The 21,483-nt window shown below is 35.0% G+C and overlaps 1 protein-coding gene across 4 annotated transcripts in view; it reads right to left on the bottom strand.

Annotated features, from left to right (window-relative positions):
• The window catches only part of LOC125669490 (structural maintenance of chromosomes protein 6-like), a 50,135-nt gene that overhangs the window by 20,354 nt on the left and 8,298 nt on the right, over positions 1–21,483 (bottom strand). For all 4 annotated transcript variants that reach the window (XM_056163674.1, XM_056163676.1, XM_056163675.1 and 1 more), the window contains exons 3-15: positions 21,346–21,460; positions 18,633–18,875; positions 17,785–17,927; positions 17,070–17,171; positions 15,904–16,041; positions 15,288–15,368; positions 14,274–14,509; positions 13,616–13,780; positions 13,117–13,295; positions 11,887–12,062; positions 11,493–11,519; positions 9,028–9,111; positions 8,573–8,668 (exon numbers count right to left, since the gene is read on the bottom strand). In XM_056163674.1, coding sequence (XP_056019649.1) covers positions 8,573–8,668; positions 9,028–9,111; positions 11,493–11,519; positions 11,887–12,062; positions 13,117–13,295; positions 13,616–13,780; positions 14,274–14,509; positions 15,288–15,368; positions 15,904–16,041; positions 17,070–17,171; positions 17,785–17,927; positions 18,633–18,875; positions 21,346–21,460 — 1,785 coding nt within the window. The remainder of the gene's footprint in view (positions 1–8,572; positions 8,669–9,027; positions 9,112–11,492; positions 11,520–11,886; positions 12,063–13,116; positions 13,296–13,615; positions 13,781–14,273; positions 14,510–15,287; positions 15,369–15,903; positions 16,042–17,069; positions 17,172–17,784; positions 17,928–18,632; positions 18,876–21,345; positions 21,461–21,483) is intronic.

The following is a 21,483-nucleotide window of genomic DNA, read 5'->3' as shown; positions in this document are numbered from 1 at the left end:
TATATAAAAAATTCTACACATACATGTTATTGCATCATTGATTGATCTCATAACTGTTTTGTCTTCCTATATCAATTTCTGCTGGGGCAATCTCCCTCCACACAAACTTTTAAATTCTCTACCTTATGATGGGTAAAACATTAATTCTGCCCTGACTGACGTAAAACATCAATGGAACCCATCGGTGTAAAGCTTTGGCATTATAATGGTTACTTTCTATCCCATATAAAGCTCTACAGATGTAACGTTGAAATTTTGGTAAGGCCAATTCAACTTAATTGATAGATTATCATCCCCGCCCGCCCCTCAAAAATCGGCCCGCTCGGAAATTTTATATTTTGTGGAGCTTGCGATTTCTGGAAAATTTTCATGTCCGACTCCGGTATTTACACTTCTTGTTTACATTTCTGGTATAGCAATGTGAAAAGCCATGCAAGAAAATAGATCATATGGTTTTCTTAATTTCTCACCTTCTTACAGGCGTAAATGAAAGGAAAGGATTAATGTGCTTCATATCTTGAAGAAGTTTGATATCTTTCTGTGTTTGAAATTAAAGCTTAACCTGGAATTCATCTGTGAAATAAGCATAGATCCATCTGGCATTAAATGATGCACTACTCGTTTGTCATTAATATTTTTCTCAGAAAATAAAAATCAAAAAATGAAATCCTCCCACCCGCCCCATACCTTTTAGTGACCCTGGATGATAATCTACTAATTAAGTTGAATTGGCCTAATATAAGAATGTTACAAACTTGGAATTATCAGAGCACAATTCCTTCAAAGAGGCACATGTACACATAATCACTCCTTATGAATGTACAATTATCAACTGTCACCTGTTATTCCTGTTGAATGTACTGCTTTGAGTGGTTTTACTTGTTTGTTTTTCATATATTTATGACGTATGCTTGCATCATATTTTATACTTTAAATTGTCTTGATTTGTACTTTTTATCCATTAGGGCTATTCCAGAAATAAATACATGGGGGGGGGGGGGGGGGGGGGGGGGGGGGGGGGGGTAGGGAGGCACCTTTTGAATATACCAAGCACCCATAAAAAAAAATAAGAAATTGCCCCATGACCCATCAAATTAATATAACTCATTTTACAATGACCCATCGAGTAGCGACAAATCAAAAGAAACTAGTACTTATTGTAACGGGGACCGTTACAGATGTTCCCCAAACATTCCCCCATTTAGTAAGTGGTGACATTTATATCAGTACAAGTTGTTTTGACCATTGCAAACTGTGTAGCATGTGAATATATAACTATCTTATAACGTTCAGTCCATTCTATACTAGTTCAAATCAGTTATAAAGATCTGAGAGTTTTGTGCACGTGCACGTACGTGCTTGCACGTGCATATAAATAATTCGACCATCTCGATACATTACAAGTCTTACCATATGAGTACAACAGAAGTTTCACAACTGTTCAATGAAAAACGAGAAATTAACGGCAACTCAAAACTACAAAGACCGAAATCAATGCACGTGCATACACGTGCGTGTGAGTACGACACAGCAATTTTGTTGATGCTAATCAATAGACATTTGAAGAATATACTTACTATATGAATTTGGTATCGATTGCTTCACTCATAAGAAAGTTATTGAGATTTCAAAATCGTCCAATCAGAATTAAGCGCACGTGCATGCGCATGCAGGGAAGTGATTTTGAGAGTATTAATAAATTGAGAGGCCTAAAACATACCTGCAACCTAATTTTCAAACCTATTCATTGCAATCTCAAAATGTTATAGACCAATACTTAAATTTAGACATCAAAAATTACATTGCACGCGCATTCACGCGCACGCGATTTTGATAATGGAAAATTTGTTGACACCATTTCATAGACATTCATATCATAGATCCTCAGGGTAAATTTGAATTCATTTCAGTTTTTAATTCAATAGTTATGACCATTTTAGTACCCGAAAAATGAAAGAAAAGCTATGCACGTGCATACACGCGCACATGAGTATGACTCAGCATCAATGTTGATGTCATTCAATAGACATTTGATAGATATACTTACAGTATAAATTTCATATTGTTTCCATCATTTATAAGAAAGTTATGGCGATTTGAAAATCGTCCAATCACAATTTAGCACACGTGCATGCACGTGCCGGATGGTAATTATGACTGTACATTTTTGTTAAGAATATCAAGATACATATACAATACAAGTTTGAAAAGATTTTGACAAAAAACAAAAAAGTTATCGTCATTGAATTAAATGAATATTCAAATGTCAATGCACGTGCGTGCGCATGCGCGTTTTCAATTTTTGAAACTTAGATTTGTAGATATTTATAATCTTTACCTATCCTGTAAATATCATCAAATTGTCTTAATTTCCATGAAAGTTATCAACGGTTTTGTATTATCCAATCAAATTGAAGCACACGTGCATGCACGTGCAGAATTGAAATTTTGACGATGCCAAACGATTAAGGGTCTCAAGTTATACCTGCAATATAAATATCAAACGATTTCATTGAAAAATAAAAAACTTAGACGCATTCCAAAATTTGTAAACAAAAAATCCAATGCACGTGCATGCACATGCATGCATTTTCAGACAAAATGACGTTCGTTCCGCACATCTACATAGAGTATTCTATCATCCTAAAAAGGTTTCATCTTGATCCCTTCAGTAGTTTCTGAGAACACTCGTGGACAAAAAAGTGTGACAAGAATAAAGAAAGAATAATAATAATAATAATAATAATAAGAAACAGAGTAAAACCAATATGTTCCCAAACTTTGTTTGGGGAACATAATAAAGGAGCGGATCGAGGAGCTGATTTTAATCAGATTGGTTAAAAGTCATACTACCGGGACATTATTATTACGTGAACATTAAAATACTAAATTCTCAATAGCAATTTATTATTCTAACCAAAAAAGAAAAAGAAAAAGGGAGACTAACTTCTTAAAAACTGTTAGAATATGTGAGGGACCACAGGTACTGAATTAGTGGTATTTTAAAAATTACAAAAAATCGATTGGATTGAAAACATTTTTTTAAAATCTTTGGGTTTTTTTCCAGTGACTAAAAATAACAAGTGCTTCAATCCATTTCCTTTTAACATGTCTGGTAATGCAAACCACGATGACAACCCCCCCCCCCCCCCCCTCCCTCATGATAACCAACCCCATGCCACTTGCTAAATAAATTAACGGCTGAAAAATCCTTAATTCTAGTTTTGTAAATTGATCTTAATTAATGTATCCTCACAACAACAGCATTCCAGGAGAGGGGCTGAAATCAATGATGTTGCAATTTTATTCAATGATTATACATGTATGTGAATGCTGAAATATTTCTTCATTGTGTTACAACTAGGATTATGTACAATATTATAAAACTTGTTCTAATTTTCTCTTTTAGAACATACCATTGCTACAAGGGGATTATCATATGAATTTTATTTTTCTAATTAGATAGGTTCGCAAGGGGGGGGGGGGGGGGGGGGGGGGGGGGGGGCATGGGGCATATACATGCCAAATAGTTGAATTTATCGATTTATTTTTAAATTTTCATGACATATTGAAATGCGTTTTGTGTTCAAAGACAGTGCTGTTTAAACATAGTTTTACAAACTTAAAAGGTTTAGGCATTTTTATCATACAATTAGTAACTTTGAAAAGATTGAGAGTAGAAAAAAGGAAGTAGAGGCTGAGAACATACAGTTCAGAACAGGTCGTGCATCAAAGTTTAAGCAAGTCACAGTGAAGGCAGCAGAAATAAAATGTATATATACTATATAGCATAAAAATATTTAAATCACATTCATGTATACATGTTTTAATGATTTTTAATATAAAACCCTGGGAGAAAATTCATGTAATGAGTATTTTGCAAATAGATATTGTTTGAATTGAACCTGATCAAAGCATGAACATTACAAAATATGTACATATATGAAGCTGCCCTCGCTCAAACGGTAGCACAGTCAACATATTAGTCAATGACGCGGTAATGCCTGTGCGACATTGTATCACAGTAGTTCCGAAGAAATGTCACCTCAACAATTAAAGGCATCTATGAGGGGAATGTTGGAAAGATTGGGAGTCCAAGCGATGCTATTATCATGAAATGGGTATGGATATGTTTTTCCACGAATCATTGGTCTTCTAATGGAGCCCGAGCCCGGAGGCCTCTATATCACCATCACAGACTAATAAATATAACGCATCGGTACCCTCGCATAAATCAACCAAGGTTTGCCTATTTTTATTAGAAAACGGAATACCTATTGGCTTCAAAATATTCCCAAAATCGATGCACTGTAAACTGTAATAATCTACAGAACAGAGTTCGCTGCCATCACGTCCCAACGGACCCTACTAAACGCGCCTCTAATTTGAAGAGTGCCGTAATGGAAAGTTATGCGCTGCAAAGAGCGACAACTCGAATAGTTCTATGTTACTTCCGATTTCGAAAGCACGTTTTCAATTTTCCCTCCGACGTTTTGTAACCAACACGACAAGAGCGACAATAAAAATATGAAATATGAAAAAATACGACCACCCACACAAAAAAAACCCACAAAATATTTTTGTCATCTAGAGGCAAGAAACTATTTAAATAAGACAATTAAAAAAATAGAAACCCAAGATAATGGGATTATTTATAATCAATCAGATATTCTGAAAGAAATCAAACAGTTTTATGAAAACCTATATAAGAATTACGACTCTGATTTGATCAATATGGACCTGAATGATATATTAACTTTAACAAAATTACCTAGACTTGATCAAAAAACTTCCATGGATCTAGAAAAAGATATTGGTGAGCATGAAATCTTTCAAGTGCTTAAAGAAATGAAAAACAATAAGTCTCCAGGCAGTGATGGATTTACAACAGAATTTTTAAAATTTTTTTGGAATGATCTTAAGGCTTATATTACTGGTGCTATTAATCAAATCTTTAGACAAGGATATTTACCAGTCTCACAGAGACTTGGTATCATTTCTTGTTTACCAAAGGGTGATAAACCAAGGCAATTCCTTAAGAATTGGCGGCCTATCACTCTACTTAATGTGTTATATAAATTAATATCAGGCTGTATTAGCCAAAAAATTAAAAGCACTTTAGATTATCTTATTTCTAATACACAAACTGGCTTCATAAAAGGTAGATATATAGGGGGAAATACTAGATTTATATATGACCTCATGGCATATACAGAAAAACATAATTTACCAGGCTTGCTTATGCTTATAGATTTTGAGAAGGCATTTGACTCAATATCATGGTCGTTTATACTGTATATAAGGTCTTAGATTTCTTTGGTTTCGGTAACAATGTAATTACTTGGGTTAAAATTCTAAATACCAATATCAAAGCCTCAGTTCTACAATGTGGAAAGCTCTCTGAACAATTCGACATTCACAGAGGGTGCCGTCAGGGTGACCCTATTGCCCCATACTTATTTATTCTATGTGCAGAAGTACTTGCTATTTTGATTAAACGAAATAAAAATATTAAAGGTATAGTTATCAATGATAAAGAACATAAAATGTCTCAGTATGCGGATGATACATCTTTGACCCTTGATGGCTCAGATAAATCACTTTTTAATGCTTTGGAAACCCTAGAATTCTTCTCAAAGCTATCAGGATTAAAAATAAACAGCTCCAAAACAAAAATTATTTGGATCGGAGCAAAAAAATTTTCTGCTGATGTCTATCATCACCCAAGATGGAAATTAGACTGGGGATCCACAAGCTTCACTCTCCTAGGAATACATTTTTCAGTTGATCTAGAAAAAATTGTAGAATTAAATTTTAGTCCTCAGATTCCTACTATTCATGCAATGATAAAGCAGTGGAGTAGAAGGATTTTAACACCCATAGGAAGAGTCACAGTCATTAAAACGCTTCTCCTCCCAAAACTTAATCACCTATTTTCTGCACTACCAAATCCCAGTCAAGAAATCATAAACTCATTAACACAGGAACTCTTTAGATTTATATGGAAAGCAAAATGTGATAGAGTTAAAAGAGTAACAGTTACTCAAAAATGCATGTTGGGTGGGCTTAACATGACCAATATAAATAATTTCATAATATCTTTAAAGTGCTCATGGATTCAAAAAGTATCAACATGCAACCCATCCTGGATGAACATTTTTGAAGCTTCTTATGGAAAAGGAGTGGTGAATAAAATCTTAGATTTTGGGGATGAATATATATATTGTCTGCTAAAAAATACTTTTAATCCATTTTGGACTGATGTTTTTACTTCATGGATGAAGGTAATGAGTTTACACTTGACATTGAATTCTCGGACACAAATGAATTTTGTAAATGTTCCAATATGGTACAATTCAAAAGTTAAAGTTGGCAAATCATATGTGTTTGTAAAAAAGTGGTATGAAAAAGGTGTCAAGACAGTCAATGATTTTGTAGACTCTAACGGTGTTTTTCTAACAATGGATAGATTTGAAAAAAAATTTGATATTGATCATGTTTGTTTTATGCAATACAACAGTATTATAAATTCTATTTCTACGATGGCAAAAAAATTATGTGTGTCGAAAGAGTTGAGAAAATATGTTAATGGTCCATCCACACCTTTTCACTATGAAGATATACTATTGCATAAGAAATGCACAAATTATATATATAAGAACATTACTTATAAAGAAGAAATTCCGACTTCAATTGCTAAATGGAATTCATGTCCATTTTTGAGGGGCTATAGAGATATCATTACCAAGGAAGTTTTTGAAACATGTTTTAAATTAACGTCAGATTCAGCAGCACAATGGTTGCAATACAGAATTCTACATAGAATTATACCTGTTAAAAGTTACTTAAAAAAAATCAAAGTTGTGGATAATGATATTTGCTCATTTTGTGGACACAGCTCTGAAAACATTGAACATATTTTTGTGTTTTGCGACAAAATAGGAACTTTGTGGAACCAACTAAGCTTACATATTTATGAGAGAACAACAAATAGAATTGGTTTCAATGTTTTTAATATTATTTTTGGTGATTGTCCATTACAAAATTCCAACAAAGTAATAAATTTCATAATTTTATATACCAAGCAATATATATTTTTATGTTGCAAACAAAACAGATCACCATCTTTTGAGGGTGTATTACAATATATTAAGATGAAATATGAAATTGAACATTGTATATTTTCAAAAAACTGTAATTTTAAAAAATTCAGTACAATCTGGGCTGTATGGAAAAATATTTTTGATTAATGCCTTTCCTCTCTTTACTTGGTACTGTCAACCTTATTATGTTATTATAACTAACTATGTGTGTGAATGTATGTATGAATGTCATTATCAAATACTAAATTTTGCAAATAAAAAAAAAAAAAAAAAAAAAAAATTATTCTGAAAACTCAACATCTACGTGGCACAAAATTAAAAAACAATAGAAACTACCCACTACCCATAATAAATATTTTATTAACAGACCAACCACGGACCAATTAAAATATGAAAAAATACGACCACCCACACAAAAAAATATCATTTGCCGCCCGACCCCCCCCCCCCCCCCCCATTTGATCATTTCTGGAACAGCACTTATGACATAATGTTGCATTCATGCTTATATGTGTAAGGATTATTCGTTGTGTATTCTATGGTTTTTCTTTTAATTATCAATTGTAAATTTTAGTATGTTGTACAGCGCTTTAGAGTATTTTTAGATAAGGCGCTATATAAGTGTACTTTTATTATTATATTATTATTATTCCACTGAAAACATTTTAGTTCCCACAATTATTGAAAGCTTGTATGCTAACATGGTAGGCGGTTTTAAATATCAAAGATTCTGTGAGAAAAAAGTGAATTGCATGTATTTTCAAGTTAATTTCATGAGGCTCAAGATGTCTCCAAATTCCTTGTGATTTTCGCCCATAATGGCAGTCAGAATATGTATGCACCCCTGCAGTTTAATTTTCAGAATCTGTATGTTATTATACATGTATATATCCTCTTGTAGTTTTTTTAGGTCAAGAATTTTGTCTAAATCTCTACATTCCTGATGGTTTTCCAAGATTGAACCTTACCTCCGAACTATTTTGGGCTGATTCACCTCCTGACAGATCCTTGACAGAGTCTGGACATTGACAGATTTTTTGACCCGAGTCTGTCGATGGAGAGATTCTATGACCAAGTCTGTACTTTGACAGATTTTTTTAAATGAGTCTAAACACTACCTCCTCACAGATTTTTTTGTACATGGACAGATTTTTGACCAAGTCTGTAAATGGACATATTTCTTGATCAAGTCTGTACATGGACAGATTTTTGACCAAGTCTGTAAATGGACAGATTTCTTGATCAGTCTGTAAATGGACATATTTCTTGATCAAGTCTGTATATGGACGTTATTTTTGACTGAGTCTGTAAATGGACAGATTTCTTGACCAAGTCTGTACATGGACAGATTTTTTGACCGAGTCTGTACATGGACAGAATTTTTTAAAATGAGTCTACGCTATACCTCTAACAGATTCTTGTCCGAGTCTGTACATGGACAGATTATTTTAAATGAGTCTACATATTACCTCCTGGCAGTTTCGTGGCTGAGCTTGTACATCTGGGTCCATCACAGTGCGGGCCTCCACTTTGTCTTCGATCAGAAGAATGTTTTCTATTCCTCTCTGACAAAGAAATAAAATCCCATATCACAACAAATGGAAATTTATGTCAATATAATAATCTATACAATCAAAGTCACTGAACAGTGTTCTTTAATGAGAGTCAGCTGTTCTACCAATACCATGTGTATGATGTTGTATGACACTTGACCTTACCTAGTCAATCTTTGGGCATGTCAGACTTGTGCCTGACCTTACCTAGTCAATCGTTGGGCATGTCGAACTTGAGCCTGACCTTACCTAGTCAATCTTTGGGCATGTCAGACTTGTGCCTGACTTTACCTAGTCAATCTTTAGTCCTCTGATTCTGTAAGACCTGTTCATTAAGATTTTCCACTGTGTCTGAGTGCTACTTTTCTTACCTGGTCAATCAGAGTGTTAATGACAACAGGGTCATTACATTCCACCATGTCAAACACAGCTGGGAATAAGTCACTCTGGGCTCTCTGTCAATCAAAACACAAATCAAATGTAATCAGATCAATGTGGATTAACACATCAGTGTAATCAGATCAAAGTGGAGTAACACATTAGTGTAATCATATTAATGTGGAGTACCACATCAGTGTAATCAGATCAATGTGGATTAACACATCAGTGTAATCATATTAATGTGGATTAACACATCAGTGTAATCATATTAATGTGGAGTAACACATCAGTGTAATCAGATCAATGTGGGGTAACACATCAGTGTAATCAGATCAATGTGGAGTAACACATCAGTGTAATCATATTAATGTGGAGTACCACATCAGTGTAATCAGATCAATGTGGATTAACACATCAGTGTAATCATATTAATGTGGAGTAACACATCAGTGTAATCAGATCAATGTGGGGTAACACATCAGTGTAATCAGATCAATGTGGAGTTTAATCAAATCAATGTGGAAATATCAGTGTAGTCAGATCAATGTGGAGTAACACATTAGTGTAATCAGATCAATGTGGAGTAACACATCAGTGTAATCAGATCAATGTGGAGTAACACATCAGTGTAGTCAGATCAATGTGGAGTAACACATCAGTGTAATCAGATCAATGTGGAGTAACACATCAGTGTAATCAGATCAATGTGGAGTAACATTGGTTGTAATCAGATCAATGTGGAGTAATACATCAGTGTAATCAGATTAATGTGGGGTACTATATGTTCATCTTAAAATCATAAGGAGGAATAATACACGAAAGAAATTTGATATGGATGAAAAGTGAAGGATGTGTACAATAATATTTTGAAATTAAAAGCTTTGAAATTTATTTCCTTTAGTCAAAAAATGCAGTTTTAGTAAAAAGTAATTTGAAGAGAAAAAAAAAAATTAAAACGTTAACCAACTGATGTTTCCCAGCTTGGCATCCAAAGTTAAAGGGATACACAAATATTGTTGATATCTATATTTATGTTCCCCAAACAAAGTTTGGGAACATATTGTTTTTACTCTGTTTCTTATTATTATTATTATTCTTTTTCTCCGGTACTTTTTTGTCCGGTAGTGTTCTCAGGAACTACAAAAGGGATCGATATGAAACTTTCCAGGATGATAGTATAGCGTTTGTAGATGTGCATAGTGATAGTCATTTTGTTTGCACGTGCATGCACGCGCGCGCACGTGCATTGCAATTTTGGTACAAAAAATGGAAAATCAGAATATTGAAGGAAGCGATATAAAACCTAAATAGGATGATAGTATATCATTTGTACATATGAAAAATAATAGTTATTTTGCCAGCACGCGCACGCATGTGCGTGCACGCGCATTACAAAATTTGTACGCTAACTTTGGAATCAGTCTAACTTTTTTGTTGTTCATTGAAATGGCTTGAAATTCATATCATAGGTAGATATTGAGACCCTTAACTGATTTACATGGTCAAAATTACCAATTTGCACGTGCATGCACGTGCGCTTCATTTTGATTGGATAATGCTAAAACGTTTGTAACTATCTTATTTATGAAGCGAATGAGATGATATTCACAGCATACGTAGACAATATGTGTATCTATATGTGGGTGTAACAAAAAATGCCAACGCACACGCGCATGCGCGTGCAACGTTTTTTAAATATTCAATTTTTAAAGGACGATAACGTTTTTGTTTTTCATCAAATTCTATTCATATTAGGGGTTTAGATGTATCTTGGTACTCCTTACAAATTGCTGTGGTTAGAATTACTGCTCAGCACGTGCATGCACGTGTGCTGATTTCTGATTGGACGATTTTAAAATCGCTATAACTTCCTTATATTTGGTGGAAACGTTATGAAATTCATACTGTGGGTATATGATACAAATGCCTGTTGAACGACATCAACAAAAATTCGGAATCATACACGCGTGCGCGTGTATGCACGTGCAACGCTTTCTTTCATTTCTTGGTACTGAAATGACCATATTGAACGTACTACATGTAATTAAAGGCTAAAATAAAATGATTTTTTCCTATAGATTCACAAGGACATCACTTTTTAATTGGGGGAGGTTTGGGGAACATCTGTAACGGTCCCCGTTACAATTAGAACTAGTTTCATTCATGTTTTAAAAGGAAGTCAGCCATTATGACGATGTAGTAATAACCTCCTTAATGTTGCTAAACATGGACCTAGCTTTGATCAACGTACATGTATGTAGGTATATGGCTTCTATTTGAGTGACTGACTAAAATATTGATATTTCTGACAATATTCTAGGAAAACTCCAAAATCACCAACTTTGTGATGTCATATTTCAGAATCAAAAATTTAATCAATTTTGGAAATATGATTCTAAATTTAGTTTTGGACTATTTCAGACCTAGTCTTTTTAACAATATTATATGTACTTACAAATCTAGAGACATCATACACTGCATTCTGAAAAAGAGACAAAGAAAACATGTACAAAACGTACCTATCAAAGATAAAAACATACGATTTTCTTCGTTGTTGTCTCCCTTAAAAGACTCTCATTTCAGCATACTAAAACCAGTCCTTACAGGGTCAAAATAGACTAGAACAAGTAAATGTACAAATCTCAGACGTCTGACTCTACTAAGACCTCTACAATTACACTGTACACAGACTTTTACAATCCCCTACACATACATCAAGAAGGTTTAGATTTCAAATGCCAAGAATAATTTTTATCCTTGAAACAAGATAACTGAACTCTGACCTTAAAACGATAGATAACTTTACACATTATCAAACAACACCTGGAACAAAATGGCTGAATTCTAACCTTGAAGCCTGACACAATGATGGATGGTCTCTGCCGATCATTACACACTCGATCAAATATACTTTCTAGAATTTTTTCATCATGGTGGTCATGGCAACAGAAGGAGAGCAGCAGTGAGGCGAGACATCGCTCCATCGCCATGGCCCACTTCGAGTCGCGAAGTTTGAAACACGCTCCTGGAAAATTATACAACACAGGTTTAGTCCTATCTCTAGTGCATATATATTACTACTACAGAAACTTGATCCGTTGAGTTGACAGGTGCCTGTCAATAAGACGTGATCCAACTCTTCGGATCAACTTCCTGTAGAAATGATAAATATATCATATACACCCCTAATGTATTTCTAAATACACATTTATATCAGATAACGAATGTATTATCATAATCACAAAATAAAGGGTGAAATTATTTTTTGTGTAGTTTTCTTTGTGATGCAATGGATCATTTTCTACAACAACAAACACAACAACATTGCCTTGATACATTGTGTAGTCATCAGTTTCAGAACAACAACATTGCCTTGATACATTGTGTAGTCATCAGTTTCACAACAACAACATTGCATTGATACATTGTGTAGTCATCAGTTTCAGAACAACAACATTGCCTTGATACATTGTGTGGTCATCAGTTTCACAACAACAACATTGCCTTGATACATTGTGTAGTCATCAGTTTCAGAACAACAACATTGCCTTGATACATTGTGTAGTCATCAGTTTCAGAACAACAACATTGCCTTGATACATTGTGTAGTCATCAGTTTCACAACAACAACATTGCATTGATACATTGTGTGGTCATCAGTTTCAGAACAACAACATTGCCTTGATACATTGTGTAGTCATCAGTTTCAGAACAACAACATTGCCTTGATACATTGTGTAGTCATCAGTTTCAGAGCGACAACATTGCCTTGATACATTGTGTAGTCATCAGTTTCAGATTGACATGATCTGGAATCAAATCACCAAAGTGTGGTGATCCTAAAAGTCGGGTCACACTGAGAATTTAACAGTATCAAAACACAGATTATCGATAGATATATAATAAAGGCATTTCCTCTGAGTCTCATCAGAACTGATAAGTAATCTGTAACATCTTCTTTTTACAATCCATCAGTCCCTGATCATCGCAAATAATCCTCACACATGTACATTAAAAAAAATCGTTTTTCTTGCTTATTTTGAAGTTGACCTATTCAGAGCTCTTCAGTGTTTTCTCACCTAGCGGACCCCTTGGTTTTTGGTGGAACTCCCCCCGCCTGAAACGCTCCTCGATGTGCTGCAATAGAGTTGGCATGAACGCACCAAACCGGGCCAGGCGGTCATTCTTAGCACCCAGGAGGTCATTCAGCTGCTTCCTTCTTTTGTCCTCATAAGACTTCATGCCATTTACATCGACTCTGAAATCATGTATGTAACTACATAAGACTTCATGCCATTTACATCGACTCTGAAATCATGTATGTAACTACATAAGACTTCATGCCATTTACATCGACTCTGAAATCATGTATGTAACTACATAAGACTTCATGCCATATACATCCTACATCCACCCTCAAATCATGCATGTAACTAAATAAGAGTCGCAGAAGACATTCATTATTTTTTGGTTCATATAAAGTTTCATACTAAGCTGGCTCCTAGTCTTCCTGAAACAGGTGCCCCCCCCCCCCCCCCCCCCCCCCCCATAATTTTGCCATACGTTACATGTACGTACTGCACTTGTCGCTCCTCTCCCTTGAGTTTGGTGACAGCGGCCCTGAAGTTTTCCAGGTCATGCTCTGTCGTGCTCTGTTGGGCTTTCAGAGTCTCTGCCTGCTCTTCCAGACTTCCGATCTTTTCTTCTCTCAATCTCCGCTCAGCCTCATAATCATGCTGGGCACTGAAATACATAAACTCCACACTATACAAACTTACAAGACTATAATCAGCCTCGTAATCATGTTGGGCACTGAAATATATAAACTCTACAAACTTACAAGACCAATCTAATTAAAATCAGATCTTCTCTAGCCGTTACACTGGAACGGTTAGAGAAGATCTGATTTTAATTAGATTGTTACAAGACTAACACCAAAGACATATCTTAAAAACATATTGACTGAATCTTAAAAAACTTTCCCACCGAAACCATCATAAAATCATCCACACAGCATTATTTTTTTAAATGTGTACAGAGGACACCGAATATCAATTTTCAGTCGCACTACATAATATCAGCATTTATCCTGTATAATGGAAAATACATGTACATCCAGAAACTTTTGTTTTTTTCAATGATTTTAATCATTAAACCTCATTTGAATCTTTGACTGATGGCAGATAGAAGTAAATCTTAGAATAAGTAACATTAATCCATGCATAGACAGGCATACCTTTTCTGTAATTCTTGTATGCGAGAGTTGATGTCATCTCGTTCTTTTGCCATTTTACGAAGCTCTGCCTCCTTTTTGCGGAAATCATTCTGACGTACGCGGAGATCTGCTTTGGCCTCTTTTAACGTTTCCTTGGCAGAGTCAAACTGAGGACGGAGCTGTTTGACCTCATCATTGGTCGACTTGAGGAGTTCCTTCAATTCATTGTGCTTCTGAATACAGCTTTCTACTTTAGCCTGAATAAAACAGATCACAATCAATATTCTATTTAGTCATGTGAACTTTGACCCTGAATAAAACAGATCACAAATCAATATTCTATTTAGTCATATGAACTTTGACCATTAAGATATAAATTGTTTCATTATCTACAAGACAATAATGTTTAAAGTTCCATTTTTATTTTTTCACAGTTTATTTTCATAGTAAATTCTATCTCAGTCAGTTGTGGTAAAAATCAGCCAAAGTCTTAGTTGGCCCACTGTTTGTCACTAACTACCTCACTGTTTGTCACAGTCACACTACCCCACTGCTTGTCACTAACTACCTCACTGCTTGTCAGTCAGACTACCTCATTGCTTGTCACAGTCACACTACCCCACTGCTTGTCACTAACTACCTCACTGCTTGTCACAGTCAGACTACCTCATTGCTTGTCACAGTCACACTACCTCACTGCTTGTCACAGTCACACTACCTCACTGCTTGTCACTAACTACCTCATTGCTTGTCACAGTCACACTACCCCACTGCTTGTCACAGTCACACTACCTCACTGCTTGTCACAGTCACACTACCTCACTGCTTGTCACAGTCACACTACCTCACTGCTTGTCACAGTCACACTACCTCATAGTTCACTATTTATCATAGTTATAGCCTAAGCCTCCTTTACTTCCTCTCTGTGTTTTATTTGACTCCAATTTGTCTAAGCACTTCAGCCTTCTCTACTTTCTGTTTGTTTTGTGTACTTACCTTGGCTTCCTCTACTTTCTGTTTGTTTTGTTTACTTACCTTGGCTTCTTCTACTTTCTGTTTGAACTTTGGAATTCTGGACTCTTCTTGATGGAGATTCTTTTGCATTTGCTGTACTTCCTACAATAGATGTTGTCTATAGCAAGAATCCTAAATACATCATGCTAATTAAAACAGACGTTAGTTAGACTCAAGAAAAGCGGCCCATCAGCAACACCCCTCACCTTAGTAGTCCCACTTTTCTAAGATAAAAATCCCAACCCCTATTGTGGCCCAACCATTGGCATGGCGGTTACGGTGTGAACAAGCCTGAATGTACATTACAAGAGGGTACTGGCATATAAACTTTATAAGCTTTAGCCTTTTGACTCTTCAGAGGAGTTTTGAAGAATACTCCTTGAAATTCCAATGTACATTCTATTTGTCCTATTATGTTCCTGCCCTGGCCACAGAACATACTTCATTCTGCACTACATGAGGATACTTACATATTTATTTGACAAACTTAAGCAGTATGGTTCTTGATGTTTTAAGATATTTTTATTGAGTTATATAAACATATTTTTATACACACACACACGTTTTTTTAAACAGCAATTATACTTTTATTGCCTCTGAATACTCTGGATTTTATTTGACATAATTATATCCATACCCTTTCTCTTGAAATGACAAATGCCCATGCAAGTTCCTGTTTGCGTTTCTCCATCTTGGATTTCAATTCATCGAGAGCCGTCAAGGATTTGAATTTCTGCTCCCACTCCAGAACTTCCTTCTCCAATGTTGGCAGGGTCTACAAAATATGGCCGACGAATGATGAAGAATAGCAGCGTCTGAGTGATTATCAATTTATTTGTTTTCCATCTCTGTTAATTGGAATTACTTCACTGAAAAACTAACTTGCCTCATTTCAAATTTTTTTTAAATACATGTAGGATGAGTTTGTTACTTCATGTTTATAGACAATAAATATTACCCTATTATATTAACTTTGTTTGAAATTCACTCAGTGACAACAAGGGCAAAAACTTGATGCGTAATAGAGTAGCTGACAAAGACAACATAAGGGAGGTTTCGCAAGTGAATGAATTTAGGTATTTCTATGTACAAGTTTCATGTGTATGATGTTCAGTTCTGCTTAGGATAGGTGTGTGCATGTTTCTGGTGACTATACATGCAAGTAACTTCAGGTAAAGCGTATGTAATAGCAGGTGAAATTTTTTATTTCTAATAATCATCCACAAAGTTGTGTAATAATCATCAAGTACAGTGATCGCCAAGGTTCATCGGACAAGTCCGGTAAAAAATTGTGTGGTCTGGTGTAAAACAGCGATTAGTTCCAATCAGATGTCCGGAAATGGTGTTAGTTTTGACCTTTTTCAGTTTTGATTAGGTAGAAGCTTGCTCTCTTTAGTACAATTGTGTATGTGTCTTGTCATGGTTGTATACTATGAGAGAGATTAGAAGAATCTCTAGGCATTAAATCTAAGCATTAAATCTGTCAAATTCTTCAAAGAAACTAAAATGTGTATATATTCACTTAATCCTAAAGTTTACAAAAATTAAATAAAACCCCAATTATTAGCCTAAATTATGTGAAACATAAACTACAAGTGAGTTCTTACAAGTTTCGTGTGACGCGTAACAATTCACAAGCATGTGATCAATGACGTAGAATGCAAAACTTTCTGTGTGAATTTCTTACTACACATACACTGTACAAGTACTCATACACCCTCATTTCCAAAACCTCTCTATTATCTCTGAAAAGATAAACACTGCGAAGATTCCAGCCTGTACTTTTATTCTGACGATTCCTACCTGTTGTTTTTTCTCTATGATGTCCTTGGTGATTTCCCGCTGTTCGTTAGCTCTGGTATAGTCTAACAACATCTGCTCTAACTGGGTCGCTTTCAAGAAGAACTGTAAAATTTTTATATATATGTTAATTGCATTTATACAGTAAAATGTTACTTTGAATTTATAATGAGGGTGACATTGAGACAATTTTGTACCTGAAATAGGGTAACATTAAGATTATATTAGATAGAGGTTTACACTGAAGTTACTTTGTTACATCACGCAATTATACTGTGGTTACTTTGTTACATCACGTAGTAACAATGAAGTTACTATAGGATTAAACATTCTTTTTGAAGAATTTATCGATGTGTAAACTCCGGATATTTTACTCAAACTGAATAAAAGTGCAAAGCACTTTTATGTTAAGTTTGTGAGTAAAATGTCCGGAGTTTACACATCGATAAATTCTTCAAAAAAAATGTTTGATTCTTATAATTCCAATTCATTCACTTTATTAACAATTGCAAAAATTTGAATAGTTTCCCCGCACTATGTTATTGGTTTTCAGGCGTGTATGAATACATCGCGTTTTCGGATTTATTGATGTATAAACTCTTATTCAGCATTATTTTTGTCCAATCAAAACAATTGTAATAAATAACATTGGAATTATTTTGTTACATCACAGTTACACTAAGACTACTTTGTTACCCCATAGTTACACTATGGTTACCTTGTATCTGTCATGTGGTGACTTTGAGTTGAGAAAGTTGCGGCTGGTGTCCTGGTTTAAAATGGACACAGGGTTGTCCACCTGGATGTTGAACTGGTCAAGTATTGCTGTCAGTTCCTCTCGCTTTGTGGAAATTATCTTTCCTATAACACAGGTGTGACATATTACAAAATGGCTGAAGGAAAAATATACAGTAAAGGAGTGATTTCAATCCCAATATAAAAGTCACTCTAGCTTGACCCTCACAGGGATGCCGTTAAATCATTGTGTAGTGACCTACGTGAGCTGATCAAGAGGCTAAATCTTAAAGGGACATGGACACAATTTGCACTGAAAATTTTCAAATTTTATTTTCCACATTTATACATCTTCGCTAGCCGTATAGGGAGTGGAGTGGACCGAAAACCCTTGGCTAGCGAAGATGCATTTATATGTTGAATTGCAAGTGAGTTACAGCACTCACAATTCCTTGTTATATAAATAAGACTTGTTACATGTTTTTGTTTACATATAGAATGTTTCATAGAAAATATCATGTTTAAAACAGAATGAGAAGTGACGAACACTAGATACTGTTTAACTTGTAAATTGAAAAATCTGCTTGAGGCGAGACTTTTACCAATATATTTAACCTTTGTAAACAAAAACATAAATGAGCCTTGTTTACATAACAAAAAATTGTGAGCTTTGTATCTCTCTTGTAGCGTGACAACTGACATTTTGAATTTTTGCATACCATTAGAAATACCGTATTTCAGCATTGTAAACATTAAAATTGGTAAAAATGTGAAAATTTTCAGTGCAAATTGTGTCCATGCCCCGTTAATTAAACTGACACAAAGCCGTACCTTCCTTGGATTTCAGTTTATAAGATGATGATCCATCATGTGTGAACTTCCTGTCAACAATAATCTTGTCTCCATACTTTTTGAACTTGAATGCGTCAGGCCCCCTGTTACGTAGATGGATTTCAACCTCGGCCGTCTGCTTGCCCGACTTGATAAATCCTTTGATGGCATTCCCTCTGTTGGTGACAGAGGCTTTCCCTCCAAGACCGACCACCAGGGCAGTAATTATGGCACTCTTACCACCTGTCAATCAAATGAGAAAGACCCCATGGATCACCCAAATCATCTTGCTATTACACAGATCTTTGCATAATCATAATCAAGATGTATCATAATGAAAATAAATTTCTGTAATGTTAAGGGGATACATGCTGTAATGGCTCCACTGTATAAATGTTCATACATGTACATACGTGCATAATGATGCCCGACAAAAATCACCCAAGCTGTTGGCTTACCTGGTCATAAATCTTACTGATAAATCACCTCTTTTGCACATTCAAAACAAGAGATCCACTCACCTAAGTAACAAGAGGCATGGAGCAATGCAATTTGTCTACACTACATGAGGTTGCTTGTGTAACAATTAAACAGAAAGTACCTGTGTATAACTTCAGAATTTAGAATCACATTGTCACCCCTCCCTAGCCCCACTAGAAACAAACCTGAAACTACAAACATGAGAATATTTGCATATTGATTTGATTTCTGGCTCTTGAGAAGGAACATTTTTCTTACATGAAACCTAGTATGTTAAAATTTGAATCCCTTCTAGTGGCCAGTCAGGTGTCATTGTATGAATAAACCTAAAACAACACTACATCAGAATGGTTGCATACTAAATTTAGGATTTGTACCCTAATAGTTTTTGAGAATTTTGAAAAAAGATTTTCAAATACATAACCAATGTTGAACTTTGAACCCCTATTGTGGTACCACCCTAGCTTTGTGGGCTATGATATGAAATCCAAAACAGCACTAAATAAGGATGCCTGAATATTGATTTGATAATTTGAATTCTAATCGTTTCTTGAATGATAGAATTTCAAAGATTTTCCTCATATGAGGGTTGTCCGTAAAGTTTGTGTACAGCCTTGATAAAAACTGACAAACATTGATAAAATATATGAAACTATCATTTTCGTTAAATTCATGTTTCATTTCATTAATATGCAAATTTTCATCACAAAAAAAGCACAAATAGTTATAATTCTATTACATACAAAAAAGACACAAACTCATACCTAGAGCACATAAAATGAAAATCCTTGACGTTATCCGACGTCAAACGCTAAATACATTTAACTTTTCTCAACATAGTCACCATTTAACTCAACACATTTCTTATGTTGCTTTAACCAGTCATCAAAAATGTGCACAAACTGCAAACAATCAAACCTCTGTCTGCGTAAAAATGACTTTATGTATGGAAATACGGCAAAGTCCAAAGGGGCTATATCCGGGCTGTATGGAGGATGTTTAAGACACTCAAAACCAAGTAAATCGATCTTTAATTGAGTTGTCTGAGATGTATGTGCGGGAGCATTATCTTGGTGAAGTATCACTTGATCTAGATTAGCAGCTAGATATGGGCGTTTCTTTCTAAGTGCTTGTACCAAATCTCGCCTGACTGTCAATCATGTAACGAACTTCATTTTTTACAGTACTGCAATCTCGGAAAGATGGTCTTCCTTCACGCATGTCATCCCGTAAACTGTCCCTTCCGTCCGAAATTCTTCTGTGCCACTTAAACTTTAATGAACGGCTCACATTACAATGTTTTTCCGACTGTTTTAGGAATTGATGGGTCTCTGTGGGTGTTTTTCCGATGTCTACACAAAATTTGATCACTGCTCTCTGCTCCACCTTTTCCCGAACAATGACGATCTTGTCTTTATAGATTCAAACCTCAATTTCTCTGCCATTTCGAAACTTTGAACGTTCAAATTTTGCAGGTGTGACGTTGAAACTATTGTCAACGTCATAATGTAAAAATCATCTCAATATCCACAGAATTTAACAAAATACACACGAAATGTATAAAACGATAAACAACTTTTAAAATTAAATCTTTGCCGTGCTCCGGGTCACCATCCTAAGTCTAATGACGAAGTCATACTTGTAATTATGCATTTGAAATTGGATAAAATTTTACATTTTATAATTCACATATAGTAAAGGATTGTAAATATGCTAATACGCTACTTTTATCTAAATTTACGCTTGTTCACGAACTTTACAGACAACCCTCATATACATGAATAACCAACAATTAATTTTGAACCCATTGTGGCCCCGGGCTGCCCCTGGGAATCATGGTATAAACTAACTGAAATCTTCAGTATACAAGTTTCAGCTTTTCTGCTTTCTTGGTCCTAGAGAAAAAGATTTTTAAACATATTACCCCATTTCACTATTTCTGAATTATCTCTCCTTGGGATAAGACCTTGTCCTTCATTTAAACAAACTTTAAAACATGTACACCAAAGGATGCTTTGGAGCAAATTTGGTTGAAATTGGCCCAGTGATTCTCGAGAAGAATTTTATATGTGAAAAGTTTATAGAAAACAGCTGCTAAACAGATGACACAGAAATTTTGATCAAAAAGCCTTTGACTCAGCTGGGTTAAAATTCTTCTAAAAATATTAATAATGTAGTATGTACTTAGTAATACTGCAGTGAATGTGTGATCTTAGAATTTTAATTGACGTACTTCCATTTCTTCCAACAATAAAGTTTACATGCGGCCCTAATGATACATCAAGTCGACTGTGGCACATGAAATTCTTTAGGCTTATTTTCTCCACAATACCTATGTCAGCTTCTTTCTGCAATTAAAACAAAAATGTCG

Source organism: Ostrea edulis, chromosome 4 (assembly GCF_947568905.1).
Source record: "Ostrea edulis chromosome 4, xbOstEdul1.1, whole genome shotgun sequence".
In the NCBI taxonomy this organism is placed as follows: Eukaryota; Metazoa; Mollusca; class Bivalvia; order Ostreida; family Ostreidae; genus Ostrea; species Ostrea edulis.
The sequence above is the reverse complement of the archived record's forward strand: the minus strand, read 5'-3'. Positions and strand labels throughout refer to the sequence as shown.